A 17,248-nucleotide genomic window follows, 5' to 3' on the forward strand; every position below is an offset into this window, starting at 1 on the left:
AATAATGTGGAGAAAGAACAAAGGGAAAAGGAACGCCAATGCATTTTCATTATGCCTATAATAATATTGCTACGTATTTCCCAGAAGATAAGATAGTCATATTTAAGAATCACTATTCTTGTTTATCTCTGATGTTGGCAATGTATACGCACATATATAGATCTATACTAGCCTAACTTTACCTTTTAATGCCAGAAGTCATCTCAAATTATATTAATTCTCTTCATCTCCAAATCATGTAATCCTGAAGATACACCCATTATATTCTTTAGAAAATTAAGATGTAACTTCTTTGAGGCCATTAGTGTAAATTGAGACCACCTAATCATACAACAGCATGATCTGAATGTAGGCAGGTTTTGTTAGATGAAGATAATTTGGCTAACTAGACTTTCCTAATTTTGACTAAAAATGAAAACATCACATACTCCCCAATCTGGTGCTGTTCTTTATTTAATCAGCTCCAAGAAAATGTGATTGAAAGGAACAAGGACTTTAAAAGGGACAAAAAGTTCTATTTGTGTTAGAAAACACAAATGTTGGATTAATTCCTCCCCACTGGCCCCTGACTTCTCATGTAACCAAATTTTCAGCACTGAGGTAAGAAAACAAAAACCAGACAAACAAAAAACACTAGTGTATGGCTGATCCAATCATTATTCTAAAAGATGTGACTGTTAGTTTGTCATTTCATTTGATTTAAAATTTTTGCTTTGCCACACATGGGTTTGCTTCAGTACTAGTCACAAGCATGTGATTTGTCTAGTTGAACAAGCAGCTCCAAACCAGAAACTGCTTCTTGCAACTTTTGGAATAGGCAACTGAACAAAGAAAACAGAAAACAGCAGCTAATGCTCAGAAATTATTCTGGTGATAATCACCACCTCCCTGTTAGTTCCAACCCAAGCTAGGAAAGTTTATGGGAATACAGTTAAAATCTCGTATTTTGGTAAGGTCTATAGTCCATGAATTTGAAGTGCATTACCACACACAGGGACTGTGGGTTTGAGCTGGGTTTGAACTCTGGCTCCCTACCTGTAGGAGGCATGTGGTGAAACAGGTTTGCAGGAGTATCTCTTTCTCTCTCCCTTTCTATTTCTTGCTCCCTTTTCAATTTCTCACTATGTTATCAAATAGGAAAAAAAAAATTTAAAAGAAGGGCCACCTGGAGCAGTGGATTTATGTTGCTGGCGTAAAGTGATAACCCTGGAGAGAGAAAAAAAGGAAAAGAAATGGTGATGGTTATTATTTCACTGCAGGGAAGAGAAGATTAAGGAAAGCAAAATACCCTGCTTGAGATGGTTTACTAAGTGTACTAAAAAGTGTATTTCTGGGATGGCGTAACAGAACAGTGATTTTTTTCAACAGACTTTCATGCCTGAAGCTCAGAACTCCCAGGTTCAGTCCCCAGCACCACCGTAAGTCTACTCTGGTTTCTCTCTGTATCTTTCTGCATCTCCATCTCACTAAATAAGAGTACCAGATGGTAGCACATCGAGTTAAGCAAGGATCCTGGTTCAAGACCCTGCTTCCCACCTGCAGGGGAAGCTTTGCAAGTGGTGAAGCAGGTCTGCAGGTGTCCTCTCCCTCCTCCTCTGCCTTCCCCTCCACTCTCAATTTCTCTCTGTCCTATCCAACAACAACAACAATGGGGGTGGGGAGGCCAACAGGAGCAGTGGATTCCTAGTGCCAGTCCCAGTGATAACCCTGGAAGTAAATAAATAAATAACTTTTTTCTTTTTTCTTTTAATGTATTTATTTATAAAATGGAAGCACTGACAAGACCATAGGATAAGACAGGTACAATTCCCACCACCAGATATCTGTATCCCATCCCCTCTCTTGATAGCTATCCTATTCTTTAAACCTTTGGGAGTATGGGCCCACGGTCATTATGAGGTACAGAAGGTGGAAGGTCTGGCTTCTGTAATTGCTTCCCCGCTGAACATGGTGTTGGCAGGTCGATCCATACTCCCAGCCTGTCTCTCTTTTTCCCTAGTGGGGCAGGGTTCTGGGATGTGGGACTCCAGGACACATTGGTGGGGTCATCTGGCCAGGGAAGTTCGGTTGGCATCTGGAACCCGGTGGCTGAAAAAGAGTCAACATATAAAGACAAACAAATTGTTGACTAATCATGAACGTAAAGGCTGGAATAGTACAGATGAGGATTCGTAGTGCCAGCCCCAGTGATAACCCTGGAGGTAAATAAATAAATAAATAAATTCTTGTTTTATTATTTATTTATTCCCTTTTGTTGCCCTTGTTGTCTTATTGTTGTGGTTATTATTGTTGTTATTGATGTTGTTGTTGGATAGAATAGAGAGAAATGGAGAGAGGAGGGAAAGACAGAGGGGGAGAGAAAGATAGACACCTGCAGACCTGCTTCACTGCCTGTGAAGCGACTCCCCTGCAGGTGGGGAGCTGGACTGGAACCCGGATCCTTATGCCGGTCCTTGTGCTTTGTGCCACATGCGCTTAACCCACTGTGCTACCACCCAATTCCCTATAAATAATTTCTTAAAAGTAAGTTTCTAATTCCTCTGCCATTAACCATGAGCATCCCATACTTGTGAGCTGTGATTCTCTGATAACTGGGAGATGTTACACTGTATTTTTTTCATCTATAGGCGATACACACAAACTACAGTTTTCTGTGTTTGGAATCTTATTTGAAAGGTGGCACAGTGAGGACAAAGTTCAGCAGGACTGTGGGCTCTAAATGCTGCACTTACCCACAAGTGGGGTGAAACTCACCTTTCCAGCATGACCCTGACTTTTGTATAGGTCAAAGGAGAAATGCAGGGGGAAGGGGGTATGAGGGGTGGGGAGCGTGAGAGAATAAAGGAAGAGAGAAAGGGAAGGAGCACTAGAGGAAACCCATGTAGCTCAGTTTGTAATTCAGACTGCAGAGTCAAAGGCTCACTGCTATTCTTTAAAAGCATAGACATTTCTTCTAAAAACCTGCTGCTCAAAGCAGATTCAAATATTTTTTGATTAAAATTACCAGGTTTATTTTGTTTGTACCATCTGTTAATGCAGTCATGTAAAATTATGTGATTTCATCTCGGTGAGTTAATTCTCCTGGGTGCTGAATCAAGTGGAGACTTAGAGACGAAAAGAGAAACGGCCTGGACTGTATCTAATGAGGTATTCTAGGAAGCATTCACATTATGGTAGCAATACATAAGATAGACACATGCTTCTGCCATATGCGATGTTGACCAACAGTCTCCACAGTAGATACCTTTTTTCTTTTTCAAAAAAGATTCTTTTTAAAAAAATATTTATTTTCTCTTTTGTTGCCATTATTTTATTGTTGTAGTTATGATTGTTGTTGTTATTGATGTCGTCGTTGTTAGGTAGGACAGAGAGAAATGGAGAGAGGAGGGGAAGACAGAGAGGGGGAGAGAAAGACAGACACCCGCAGACCTGCTTCACTGCCTGTGAAGTGACTCCCCTGCAGGTGGGGAGCCGGGGCCTCGAACCAGAATCCTTAGGCCGGTCCTTGTGCTTTGCGCCACCTGCGCTTAACCCGCTGCGCTACCGCCGACTCCCACGATACCTTCTTTCTTCAAGCCATTTTTATTTATGATTTATAGCAGGTTACAAGACTGTAAGATAAAATCGTACACTTCCATGCCATAGATATCATACTGATATATGTGGTTTACTTAGACTCACTCTGATTTGAGGTTTTATAGTCTCTTCCCAGAAGATATTCTCTTAGCAGGTTAAAAATATGTTCTTTATTGCTTCTTGTCCATTTTTTTTCTACTTAAAAATTATATTCTAGGAGCCAGTTGGTGTCACACCTGGCTGAGCGCACAATAACTGTGTGCAGGGCCTGGGTTCAAGTCCCTGTTTCCCACCTTGGTGAGTGGTGAAGACATGCTTCTCCTATCTCTCTTACTCTCTCCCTCTCTATATCCCTTTTCCCTCTCAATTTCTCTCTGTCCTATCAAATTAAAGAAATACATTTTAAAAACAAGTAAAAATTATATTCTAAAGCTAAGTTTATACTGAAAATACATTATCACATGATGTTATATCATTTATATCATAAATTCCCTCATCGACAAGTCATGCAAATCAAATCTTATTAAACACATTATGGCTATAGGTTTCATCCCCCCCATTTGAAGTAGCTGATACTTTAATTTTTTAAAAATCTTCTTAGTGATAGTTTTTATGTGAACCGTAACTGTCTTTAAAGAGCGGAGCTGATACTATCACAACGAAAAGGAGAGAAGTAATTTTCGCCTCCTTGTCTATCGGCACTAATCCTCTTAAAAGTGTTTTTCCAATCAAGAGATCCAGGAGAAGCTCTCTATTTCCTCAGTAAATGGAATACTGAAAGGTACAGCTTAAAAGGGCTCCTATAGTGAGTGGGGAAGGGAAAAAACAGACCTGTGGAGACACCCTGTGTCCGGCAACACACAGTGGGTGCGACACGCCTTTCTTGGGTCAGAGATTCGCATACATCACTTTCAAACTGAAAAGCTAAGGAAATGGCAGGATCTGACTTTCTGCTGGTCAGAACAAGTACTGGAAATATTTTATTGCCAAGTGTCTGAAACTCAGCCAGAGACTTACCACTTAGCGAGCATGCAGCAGTGGCTTAGAGCAAGTGGACTAAGATTTTTTCGAATGGACTCCTCCAGCTTCGGCAGCAGTGACAACTAATATTTTATATGTAGACATGGTGATGGATTCAGATGACACTGCAAAGTTTCGAGTTGAAAATAAAAAATAGTGGCAGTGTCCCTGTGGCAAAATGTCTGAGGAAATGCATCATCAGAATGATATACAAGTTTACTAGATACTGACTACCTCTAGATTGCTTGCCCAAAGAAAACAGAACCAATTTTCTGAGAAGACTGAATAGAATTATTGAATGGACCTGGCTTCATTCAATAGCCACAGAGTTAATGTGAAAATGTAATTAAGGAGACTGGAGATGGAGACTAAGAAAAGGTAAGAGGCACAAAATGACCCGGTACAGCTTCTTTGTAAGGCCAGAGTCCACTTTTTCTTTCACTGTGTGAAGCACAAGGTTAAAATGGGTTTTCAAAGACCTGGATTTCCTCCAGGATCCTTTCTTTAATGTTTGCAGAATTTAACTACAGACAGATTTATGGACACTGTTGGAGAACAGTTATTTCTTCTGTTCATAGAAAAGAGCTTTATTTAGGTGCAGTTGCTAAGCAAAATTAAACTTAAATTTGGGCCGTAAATTCTCCAATATGTCTATAATAACATTGTATTTATTGAGGAATAATGAAACTTCTGAGTTGAAACCAGAAAATCTCAAGACCATAAAAGACTTGCCATTTTAAGGCCTTATTGGAGCCCTATGGACGTTTCACCCCCAGCAGACCGAAACTGATGAGTTTCACTTTTCTGTGGTGTCAAAACCACTGTCTGTCACCCCAGTAAAGAGTTGAGGGTGGGATACTGGCTAAGTGAAGAGATTCTAAAGTAAAACTCTTGAATTCTCGCTCTTTCACATACTAGTGTGGAGACCTTGAGCAAGTTGTTAATCCCCCTCTAGCTTTAGTTACTCATCTGTGAACTGGGAAAAGTTCCTATCTTATAGGCATGTGCTAAAGATTCTGTCAGAACACCTGTCACCTGTAAAGTACTAGCATCTAGAAAGACAAACCAAGCCTTTCTGGGTCCCCTTTATTTATCAAATGGTCTTCCTTTAACAGGCACAGACATTTCTGGTTAATCCCAACTTTTTTTTTTTTTTTTGTAAGAATTACCCATCTCGGGCCTGTAAAATAGCTTACTCGGAAAGGTGTCTGCTGTGCCATGCAGGTGACCCAGGTTCAAGCCTCAGCCCTACCCACTGGGGGGAGCCTTTGGTGTTATTGTGTCTTTCCTTTTTTCCCTCTGTCTCTCCATCTTTATTTGAAAAAGTAAGCCTGAGGAGTGATACTCTGGCAATGACTAAATAAATAAATAAAGAGGAAAAAGAAATGACTTTTCTGTGTCTCCATCATTAGGCATCTCTATACCTGAATTCACTGAGGATTAATACTGCACAGCTCTTAAAAGACAGAAAGTGAATTTTAAAAAAGAGGAAATGAACTGACCAAGGATTTGGAATACCATTTGAGTATCATTTGAATAGTATTATTGGTAAATGGGGGATAGAGATTTTTTTTTAAAGTAGGGGTTGAGGATGGAGAGGGAAACAGACTAGTGAAAGCAGGTGAGCCAGCAGATGATTTAGTTGCTTTTAGCCTCAAGAACAGTATTTTCCAACAATGTTACAACTCAAGTCTTGGTCTCTGGAGGTAAATAGCAAGCAGGATTTTTGGATTAAAAAATGTAATCTGAATATTTCATATTGAGTTTCTGTGACCATTATTAGCATGTTAAAGATTCCAAGAAGTACTATGTTAAAGAGACCTGTACTATCTTGTTTACTCCATACTACTGATCAATATATAACTGACTAATAATGTTTAGTGAATACTCCCTCTGTTGTTATTCTAACAAGGAATCAGGAATACCCAGGGAGGAAAGTGGGACTAATAATTAGCATATACCTAGTGTCTGTGTCAGAAACTGCTGCATTAAACTTATGAAAATTTGTTTTTGAAAAAATGCAAACAAAAAGTGGTTTTTGAGTGAGAGTATGTTTACAATCCAAGTTTTCTTTATTTTATTTTATTTTTTTTGATGTCTTAGGATTTTTTATTTTTTTAAATTAAAAAAAATTTTTTTTATTTAAGAAAGGATTAATTAACAAAACCATAAGGTAGGAGGGGTACAACTCCACACAATTCCCACCACCCAATCTCCATAACCCACCCCCTCCCCTGATAGCTTTCCCATTCTCTATCCCTCTGGGAGCATGGACCCAGGGTCATTGAGGGTTGCAGAAGGTAGAAGGTCTGGCTTCTGTAATTGCTTCCCCGCTGAACATGGGCGTTGACTGGTCGGTCCATACTCCCAGTCTGCCTCTCTCTTTCCCTAGTAGGGTGTGTCTCTGGGGAAGCTGAGCTCCAGGACATATTGGTGGGGTCTTCAATCCAGGGAAGCCTGGCTAGCATCCTGGTGGCATCTGGAACCTGGTGATTGAAAAGAGAGTTAACATAGGAGGCCAAACAAATTGTTGAGCAATCATGGGCCCAAAGCTTGGAATAGTGGAGAGGAAGTGTTAGGGAGGTACTCACTGCAAACTCTAGTGTACTTCTGCTTTCAGCTATATATTTTGCAGTAGTTTATGGATAACGTGTGAACATAAGCTCTCTCTCACAGAAACTGGTGTATATCTAGGTTATGGGACTTTGTTAGAAAGTGAACCACCTGAGATGAAATTAGAGTGTACTATAAAAGGAAAGGTCTCACCCGAGTAATGAAGCTGAAGGGTTGTCATTCCACACGTGAAGTCTCTGGACACAGTCTGAGGTGAAGCATGTTGAGGTGGCAATCATTGCGTTGGTTAGGTTGTGGTCGGCGGATGCAATATTATTTGGTATGGATTGGGAGAGGCATACGGGAAAGTGGGCCCTATCCAAGGGTTCCAGGACTGGGGGAAGTAGGGGCTCTATAGTGGAGATGTGAGGTTCCTGCTGTCTTAGGGTTCAAAAAGACAATCGATAGTTAATGTTATCATCACATTATTTGGTAATTGGGTTAACTTTGAAAAGTCCTTTTGTTAGGGTTTGCTGTACAGTATCCAGTATCTTGTATATAGCTGTGCTATTGGATGCTTCTAATCTACTTGGTCTAGGCTTTTGAGAGTCTGCATATCAAATACACAGCCTATATATTAAGAAGATTCAGTTTGTGTTTTGAAAAACTTTGAGACATACAATTGATTTTCCCCCCTCTCATATTAATTAACTAGTGATTTATATGCCTACATTTTGCTAGGAGTGCACATAAATACCATTCCCACCACAAAATGTGACCCATCTCTCCCACCCCCATCCCTCCCACCCACTCCCACCCCCCACTGGCCCAGGAAGCTGCATGTCTACCCCTCACCACAGGGTTTTTACTTTGGTGCCCTACTTACAATTTGATCAGGTCCTGCTTTTAGTTTCCCTTTGAGATCTTCTTACTCAACTTCTGTTGATGAGTGGGATCATTCCATACTCATCTTTATCTTTCTGACTTAGTTCACTTAACATAATTCCTTCTAGCTCTGTCCAAGATGGGTCAGAGAAGGTGGGTTCATTGTTCTTGATAGCTGCATAGTATTCCATTGTGTATATATACCACAGCTTTCTTAGCCACTCATCTGTTGTTGGGCACCTGGGTTGCTTCCAGGTTTTAGCTATTATGAATTGTGCTGCATACATACCTCTTTTTGGTTGGGTGTTATGGAGTCCTTGGGGTATAACCCCAGGAGAGGAATTACTGGCTCATATGGAAGGTCCATGTCGAGCCTTCTGAGAGTTTTCCAGACCGCTCTCCACAGAGGCTGTACCAATTTACATTCCCACCAGCAATGTAAAAGGGTTCCTCTGTCCCCACATCCTTTCCAGCATTTGTTGCTGCTGTCCTTTTTGATGTATGCCATTCTTACAGGAGTGAGGTGGTATCTTAGTGTTGTCTTAATTTGCATTTCTCTGACAATCAGTGACCTAGAGCAGTTTTTCATATGTTTGTTAGCGTTTTGGATCTCAATCTCTGAGGTGAATGTTTTGTTCATATCCTCTGCCCATTTTTGGATGGGGTCATTTGCTTTTTTGGTGCTAAGTTTGCTGAGCTCTTTATATATTTTGGTGATTAGTTTCTTGTCTGATGTATGGCATGTGAAGATCTTCTCCCATTCTGTGAGGGGTCTCTCTGTTTGTTTGTTTCTTTGGATGTGAAGAAGCTTTTCAATTTGATGTAGTTTATTTTTTTATGGGGAATTAATGGTTTACAGTCAACAGTAAAATAAAATATTTTGTACATGTATAACATTTCTCAGTTTTCCATATAACAATTCAAACCCCCACAAGGTCCTCCTCTGTCTTCTAGGACCTGAACCTGAACCCTCCCCCTTACCCCAGCCTTTTACTTTGGTGCAAAACATCAACGCTGGTCAGAGTTCTGCTTTGTGTTTTCTCTTCTGTTCTTATTTTTCGACTTCTGTCTACGAGTGAGATCTGTTTACAGTGTTTTAGAAAAGAATGCCGTATCACATATTAGCTGTGGGGAGGGGCAAATTTTTAAAATGTGAAGGATCTTGAGACTCATGCCATTCACATTCATGCCTAAAAAGGTTGATTTTGTATCAACTGAGAAACTTTTTTTCCCCCTCCAGGGTTATTGCTGGGCTCGGTGCCTGCACCACGAATCCACCGCTCCTGGAGGCCATTTTCCCCCCTTTTGTTGCCCTTGTTGTTGTAGCCTTATTGTGGTTATTATTATTGCCCATGTTGAGGCTATTCGTTGTTGGATAGGACAGAGAGGAGGGGAAGACAGAGAGGGGGAGAGAAAGATAGACACCTGCAGACCTGCTCCACCGCCTGTGAAGCGAACCCCCTGCAGGTGGGGAGCTGGGGGCTCGAACCGGGATCGTTACGCCGGTCCTTGCGCTTTGCGCCACATGCGCTTAACCCGCTGCGCCACCGCCCGACCCCCTTAACTGAGAAACTTAATTGGGTATCTCTACTCTCAGTCCTCCGGACTATAGTTTTCTACAGAGACCTGTAAATTAGTCCTGTTTCTAAAATTAGTTGGTTGTGTACCCTTAAGTAACTTACTCCTTTCAGCCAAGCCCACTTAAGGAAAATAATATCACCTAAACAAAGTTTGTGAGGAATATAATAACGAAAATATAAGCACCATATGATAATAGGTAATTAAAAGTTGCCAAACCCTTAATCTACTGTTCTTGTTCTCTGTCCATTGACCAAAGTAATTTTCCTGCATAAATGCAAGAACAGCTTCAATGGAGTCCATAACTTAAAATGTACAATTTCTATCTCCTGCACCATTATTAAAAATATTAAATTGGGGAGTCAGGCTGTAGCACAGTGGGTTAAGTGCAGGTGGCACAAAGCGCCAGGACTGGCATAAGGATCCTGGTTCGAACTCCAGGTGGGGACCTGCAGGGGGTTTGCCTCACAGGCGGTGAAGTAGGTCTGCAGGTGTCTATCTTTCTCTCCCCCTCTGTCTTCCCCTCCTCTCTCCATTTCTCTCTGTCCTATCCAACAACAACAGTATCAGTAACAATAAGAACTACAACAATGAAAGAACAAGGGCAACAAAGGGGAATAAATAAATATTAAAAATGCTAAACCATATTGTTTATATGTTTGTAGGGCCAGCATGTATTTAATAATATTTAACACCTGCAATAATTTAAATATATGTAAATATACAAAAATACAGAAACAGCAATTTGGGTGCCAGGCAGTGGCACACCTGGTTAAGTGTATCCATCACAGTGCACAAGGACCTGGGTTCAAGCCTTTGGTCCTCACCTGCAGGAGGAAAGTTTCACGAGTGGTGAAGGAGGGCTGCAGGTGTCTCTCTGTTTCTCTCCCTCTCACTGTTTCTCCACCCTTCTCAGTTTCTCTCTGTTTCTATCCAATAATAAATTAAATAATTAAAAAAGAATAAAAACCAACAATTTATGTATTATAAAAGTAAGCACTGCATTTTAGTTAGATTCCTTAAGACTTCAATACTAGTATAGTGACAGATCCACAGTACTTAGGATATATTATGAAATCAATGAATGGGAATAGTAGTAGCATATTATACTAAAACTATCCTTACTTTATGTAATGTAAAGTGACATAAAACTTAGTAGCAGGACATTTTGTGTTGGGGAACAAGTTAGGATGGAGTCAGGTTTTAACTTCCGAAACTTGATTTTAAACATCTGATGTTTTAACAAACAGCCCATTCCTGCCACTTAATCACAGGTGAGATGGAAACTAGAAAACAAATGAATGACCTCAGTCTGCTGCAGACAAATAGTTTTACGAAGCTGTATCTGACTTCAGTTCTTTTGCAGGAAATTTGACTCACCTGTCCAATAGATTGAATGTTAATGTTTGCTTGCTTTACTCCCGTTCTTAATACTTTAAAAGTAATTCCTTATTATTTTTCATTCACATGCAACAGAAAGTAAAAAATGACCTCTTATTTTTCTGAAATGCTTTTATAGCACTGGCTAAAGCACTGGGAGGTGAAATTGAGGTCAGGAAAGAGGGAATATTGCGCACCAGCAGCTATTAATTTTGTGGAGGAAAGCAGATCTTGCTTTTGGGTTCTAAGTGTAGGCAGACAACACAGCAACAGCTATAAAATAGGAGCTCCCCCTCCCTTCTTGCATATAGTTGCCTGCACTGATCATGGGATTGAATTGTGAAAGTGAGACTTTTGCAAACTTAAGTGAATAAAAACAGGCCAAAATGAGTTAGAGATGGGAAAAGGCTGTTGACTGTTATTTGGTGAATGTTTTCAGAGAGTATTGATGGCAATGGAAGTGACCTCTAGTCAAGGCAGCCAGACACTTGATCAATCTCGTTTCCCCGCTTTATCCTATTGTTTTTCTCTGTCTTTTTTTTCTTTCTCTAATCTACATTTTGGTATTCAGAGCTCAGAGCTGGAATATTCCATTGACTCTTTCATGAATGGAAATTATAATGACAGGTTTATGCTATTTTAACACATCTAAGTTTTCTCTGCACATTATCAAAGACTACAAAGGAGAGGATGTGCCAAGTAAACTAAAGAGAGTGATCTCTTATAGGACTGGAATTCTGCTGTTGAGAAACTGAAGAGTGAAGCACTTGAAATTCTGCTCTCAAAGGATTATATTGAGAAAGAACATCTACAGCTATCTAACCAGAAACTGAATCAACTTCAAGATGAATTCAGCCAGCTCATGGTGGAAAGGGAAACTTGGTTAAAAAAAGCAAATGACTTTTTTAACAGTGCTAACAAGGTCAGTATGAAGTTAAGTTGGTTATTATACATAATTAGAGTAATTAATTACAGTAAGAGACTTACACCAGCAGGTTGGAACACATCCCAGACCTTGAAACTCCATGTAAGAGTTTCAGAACCAGTCACAGCAAAGAAGAGCTTTAAACATCCTTCTTGGGGGGCGGGCGGTGGTGCAGCGGGTTAAGAGCATGTGGCGCGAAGCGCAAGGACCAGCATAAGGATCCCGGTTTGAGCCCCAGCTCCCCACCTGCAGGGGAGTTGCTTCACAGGGGTGAAGCAGGTCTGCAGGTGTTTATCTCTCTCTCCCCCTCTCTGTCTTCCCCTCCTCTCTTGGTTTCTCTCTGTCCTATCCAACAAAGAACGTCATCAACAACAATAATAATGACCACAACAAGGCTACAATAATAAGGGCAAAAAAAGGGGGGGGGAAGGCCTCCAGGAGTTGTGGATTCAGTGCAGGCACTGAGCCCCAGCAACCCTGGAGGCAAAAAAAAAAAAATCCTTTCTTATTATGGCCACTGTTTGGTTTTCAAAAACAAAATTCTACACTTACACATGTAAAAGGTCATTTTATGTAAAAAAAAAAATCTCAAGTGTTTTATCTTAGAGCTGTCTGTCATTTGTGTCTGGGAGATACTTAAGCCCACATTGTAGCATTTCTCACGAAGGGAATTAACATAGAACCTATTAAATGTGAAAACAAACCTTTAATATTGCCAAAAGATCTTTTGCTTCATTTATTCACTAAAGGTACAAAAATATTGGCCTGTAGGAAACTTTATAACACATTTTTGCATAGAAAAATATGTCATGACTTTCCTGACAACCCAATACTATAAGATTTCTGTATGTAAGTCATAAAGATAGAAACAAAGCCTTGACTGGGGGTATGGGTCAACCTGCCAATGCCCATGTCAAGCGGAGTAGAAGCCAGAACTCTCACCTTCTGCCCCTCAAAATAATTTTGGTCCATACCCCCACTGGGGGAGCAATGACAGGGGAAAGATCACCAGAGGGCTCTTAATGCCAACTCTATCAGGACCAGGAGAAAGAAGAGGAAGAAGAAAAAAAAAAGAACATTTGGAAGTAGTAGTGGTGTAGGTGTGACTTATAAAGGAAGAGTAGATGGACCATGGCTATGTGTATAAATCTAGACAGACAGTTATAGAAATAATAGTCAACCCTTATCTGTAACCTTGGGAGAACTACTGTAGCTTTCAATGGAGAGAATGGGGATACAGAACTCTGGTGGTGAGAACACTAGGAATTATGCCCCTGCTATCTTAAATTTTGTAAATCAATATCAAGTCACTAATAAAATAAGTAACAAAAAGAGAAAAGCATGAATGAAAAGAAAAAGACACAAAACCTTGATCTGCCTTGGCTTTTCTAGCTCAAAGGGAAACCTTCTTTGTACCTTTTGCAATTCTCGCTCTACTTCTTCTTGCTCTACTTCACTTTTGTAGGGCTCAGTATCTGAGACGTGATTCTATTTGATTTTTTTACTTCTACCATTTTTCATTTAATTTAAAAGTTCAAAAACCCTTCTTGGAGTTGTTTGCTACCTTAAATACAATGTTTATAAAACTGGACAATGTGATAGGAAATGAATGGGGAAACCCCAGAAATTAGATACATTATTACTTAAAGTAGTAACCTATGTACTCTGAAAGCAATGTTATTATATGTCAAAAATTAAAACTCAGTTTCTTAACTAGTGGAACATTTTTTGAAAAGGATGAATACTAGTAAAATCCAAAATAGAGATGCTAGAACTATAGTAAAGAATCTTGAAGAACTACTTCTCAAATTAGTCATTGTTCTGCATTTCTTTGAAGACAAGAAACTGTACTAATGGAGTTGATGGGGTAGGTAGATGGCAGGTGCTAGTTTTGTTTTTCCTCTACATTAATAGATGAAAAGAATTCTTAACTTACATGATCCCCACAGCTTATACTATTATTTCTAGAAGGTGTTTTTTATATATGCTATGTCTTGTTTTAAACAATTTTTATTAGTGATTTAATATTGATTTACACAACTATAAGACAACAAAGGTATAATTCCACACTGTTCCTACCACCAGAGCTCTGTGTTCCCATTCCCTCCATTGGAAACTTCAGTGGTTCTCCCAAGATCACAGATATGGATTGACTACTATTTTTATAACTATCTTTATTTATATACATTTGTTCATTTTTTCCTATGGTCCTGCCAGTCTCTTCTAAGTCACACCTGCTTCTGAGTCTCTTTCTCCCTCCCTCCCTGTCTTCCTCCCTGCCTTCCTGCCTTCCTTCCTTCCTTTCTCCTCCCTCTTTCTTTCTTTCTCTTTTTTTTTCTTTCTTTCTTTCTTTCTTTCTTTCTTTCTTTCTTTCTTTCTTTCTTTCTTTCTTTCTTTCCTTCTTTGCTTCTTTCCCTCCATCCTTCCTTCTTTCTTTCTTTCCTTGTTTTTCTTTTCCCTTCTTTTCTCTCTCCAGGTCCCCATGGCATTGGAGTTCAGAGCCCTGTGGTCATCTTTCCTAACATGGAGCATGGACCAAAATTCTTTTTTTTTTTCCTTTGTCTCCAGGGTTATCACTGGGGCTTGGAGGCTGTTTTTTTCCCTTGTGTTGCCCTTGTTGTTATTATTATTGCTGTTATTTCTGTCATTGTTGCATAGGACAAAAAGAAATAGAGGAGGGGAAGATAGAGAGGGGGAGAGAAAGATCTGCTTGTGAAGAGACCCCCCCCCTGCAGGTATGGAGTTGGGGCTCAAACCAGGATCCTTATGGCAGTTGGTGCACTTTGCACCATGTGTGCTTAACCTGCTGTGCTACCACCCAGCCCCCTGGACCAAAATTCTTTATAGGGTGCAGAAGGTGGAAGGTCTGGCTTCTGAATTATTTCTCTGTTGGATGTAGGCGTTCGCAGGCTGATCCATACCCGCAGCCTATTTTTATCTTTCCCTAGTGGAGTAGGGCTCTGGAGAGGTGAGGTTCTGGGACGCACTGGTGAGGTCAACTGCTCAGGGAAATCAGGGTGAAATCATAGTAGCATCTGCAACATGTTGACTGTGGCTTAGTGAGTTTCTGGAAAGATCTTGGGTGTATTTTGTTGAGGTTTCAGGTGACTTTTCTGTTTTTTTTTCCTAGCTTATCAGGAGCATTATCTGAAAGGGCTCCTATTCTATAGACACACCTCCCTACATGCTGTTTCAATGAGGTTTATTTAGTGTTTTTCAATAAAGCAGTTACAGAACATTTTATAATACTAGTACAAATTCTACATTGCCCATAGACCTACAACAAAATAGAGTTTATTTCTGTTTCACACTGTCCTCATTATTGTTCTTGCTTCCTCTATTCTCATTATCTGGTAACTTGCCAGATAGATTTGTAGATTTTGAAGGAAGATGGTATCTCTTTTGATAATAATTATAAAAAATGAAGAGCAGAGTAGTCACTTTCTTAAACTCATAGAGTAACTCTGGCCAAATCCTGAGAAAGCATATTTTTAACCTAAAGAGTTGACGTCTGCTTCATCATTTGAATGCTTGCTTTAGTGCTCAAATTATAATTAGGTCACTTTACCTTTATCCAGTATTATTACAACCTCTGAGGCCACTTGGTACTTAGAAAGGCATAGAATTCTCTGTTTTCTTTGCTTTATTTATCTAATTTGATAGGACAGAGAGAAATGGAAAATGGGAGGGAAAAGAAACAGAGACGGAGGGAGCGAGACACCTGCAGCACTACTTCCCCACTTGTGACGCTTCCCCACTGCAGGTGGAAACCAGGGGCTTGAACCAGGGTCCCAAGGTCCCTTGCAAATGGTAACATGATCACTTAACCAGTTGCTGAACTGCCCAGTCCCAGAATTTTTCATTTTCAAAGCACCAAGGAAATGATTTGTAACTGTAAATCTAAGAATTTAATATAAGAGATGATAACTTACTTCAGCAAGGTTAGAAGTTAGGGTTTGGAAAGTTGATGCGCAGTAGTAACTCTTAAAAAGAATTTCCACCACATTAGAATCAAGAGATGATGAAATAGTAGGTAAATTCATTTAAACTAAAGAAGGGAACTTGTTTTAGGATTTGTAAACAGTATCTTTTTGATTTATGTTTTATTATCTCCAAATTTACAAAAAAAAAAAAAAAAAAACAACTCAACCACCACACCCATTACTGGGCAGTCTGCATCCTTGTGTAGTTTGTTTTTGATGTATATAAATGTTGTAATTTGATGTAGTCTCATTTATTCAGTTTTATTTTAGTTTCATTTTCCCATGGAATTGAGTCTTCAAATACATCTTTGATGTTAAGTTCCTGAATTGCTTCAACTTTTTTCTATGCATTTTGTGGTTTCAGATCTCATATCTAGGTCTTTGATCCAGTTGGATCTGATTTTAGTGCTTGGTGTTAGGTGGTGTTGTAGGTTCATTTTTCTACATGTGGCTATCCAGTTTTCCACCACCGTTTGTTGAAGAGGCTGTCTTTCCCTCATTGAATGGTTTCGGCCCTGTTGTCATACTGTAGGTGTCTGTTATGTGTGTGAAATCATTTTTGTGTTCTCAATTCTGTTTTTTTTAGTGAGTGCCCATTTTTGTTGCAGCACCAGGTTGTTTTACCTGATAGTGCTTTTTAGTATACACTGAGTCAAAGAGGGTAATACATCCACTTTTCCTCTTTTCTTCAGAGTACTTGAACTATTCATAGTCTTTGTGGTTCCACATGACTTTTTGGATAAGGTGTTCAGTTACCCTGAAATGTGTCATCGGGATTTTGATAAGAATTGTATTCAGTCTTTCGGTTGCTTTTGAAAGGACGGCCATTTAAATAAATATTTTCCAATCCATGAACATGGGATCTCTTTCCCATTTCTTTGTGCCATCTCTGTTTCCTTTAACAGTGTCCTACAGTTTTTCACTGGAAAATCCTTCACCTCTTTTGTTAGGTTCACTGCAAGGTATTTTATCTTGCCTCCTAAAATCTGAAACTAGATAAGGATGTTGTTCACTGTCACCAGGATTATTAAACATAATCCTGAAAGTCAGGCAAGAAAGAGATATCAGTGGAATCCATATTGGATTATTATCACTGTTTGCAGATGACATGATAATATGAAGTATACTTAGAGAACCCCTGGAACTTCCACTAGAAAAGTACTGGAAGCCATTAGTAATTTCAGTAGCATGGCAGGATACAAAATCAATACACATTTTTATACACAAATGATGAGCTTAGAGGAAAGGGAAATGAAAGGGAAAATCCCATTTACAATCAGATATGAAAGATAAACTACCATGCAGTGAATCTGGAGTTCATTTGATATTGCTAGGAGTTCATCATTAT

The 17,248-nt window shown here is 39.6% G+C and overlaps 1 protein-coding gene across 6 annotated transcripts in view; it reads left to right on the forward strand.

Annotated features, from left to right (window-relative positions):
- CCDC141 (coiled-coil domain containing 141) overlaps window positions 1–17,248 on the forward strand; it is a 214,787-nt gene that overhangs the window by 83,432 nt on the left and 114,107 nt on the right. For all 6 annotated transcript variants that reach the window (XM_060177636.1, XM_060177639.1, XM_060177638.1 and 3 more), the window contains one exon: window positions 11,720–11,914. In XM_060177636.1, the coding sequence (XP_060033619.1) occupies window positions 11,720–11,914 (195 nt within the window). The remainder of the gene's footprint in view (window positions 1–11,719; window positions 11,915–17,248) is intronic.

This window comes from Erinaceus europaeus, chromosome 18 (assembly GCF_950295315.1).
Source record: "Erinaceus europaeus chromosome 18, mEriEur2.1, whole genome shotgun sequence".
In the NCBI taxonomy this organism is placed as follows: Eukaryota; Metazoa; Chordata; class Mammalia; order Eulipotyphla; family Erinaceidae; genus Erinaceus; species Erinaceus europaeus.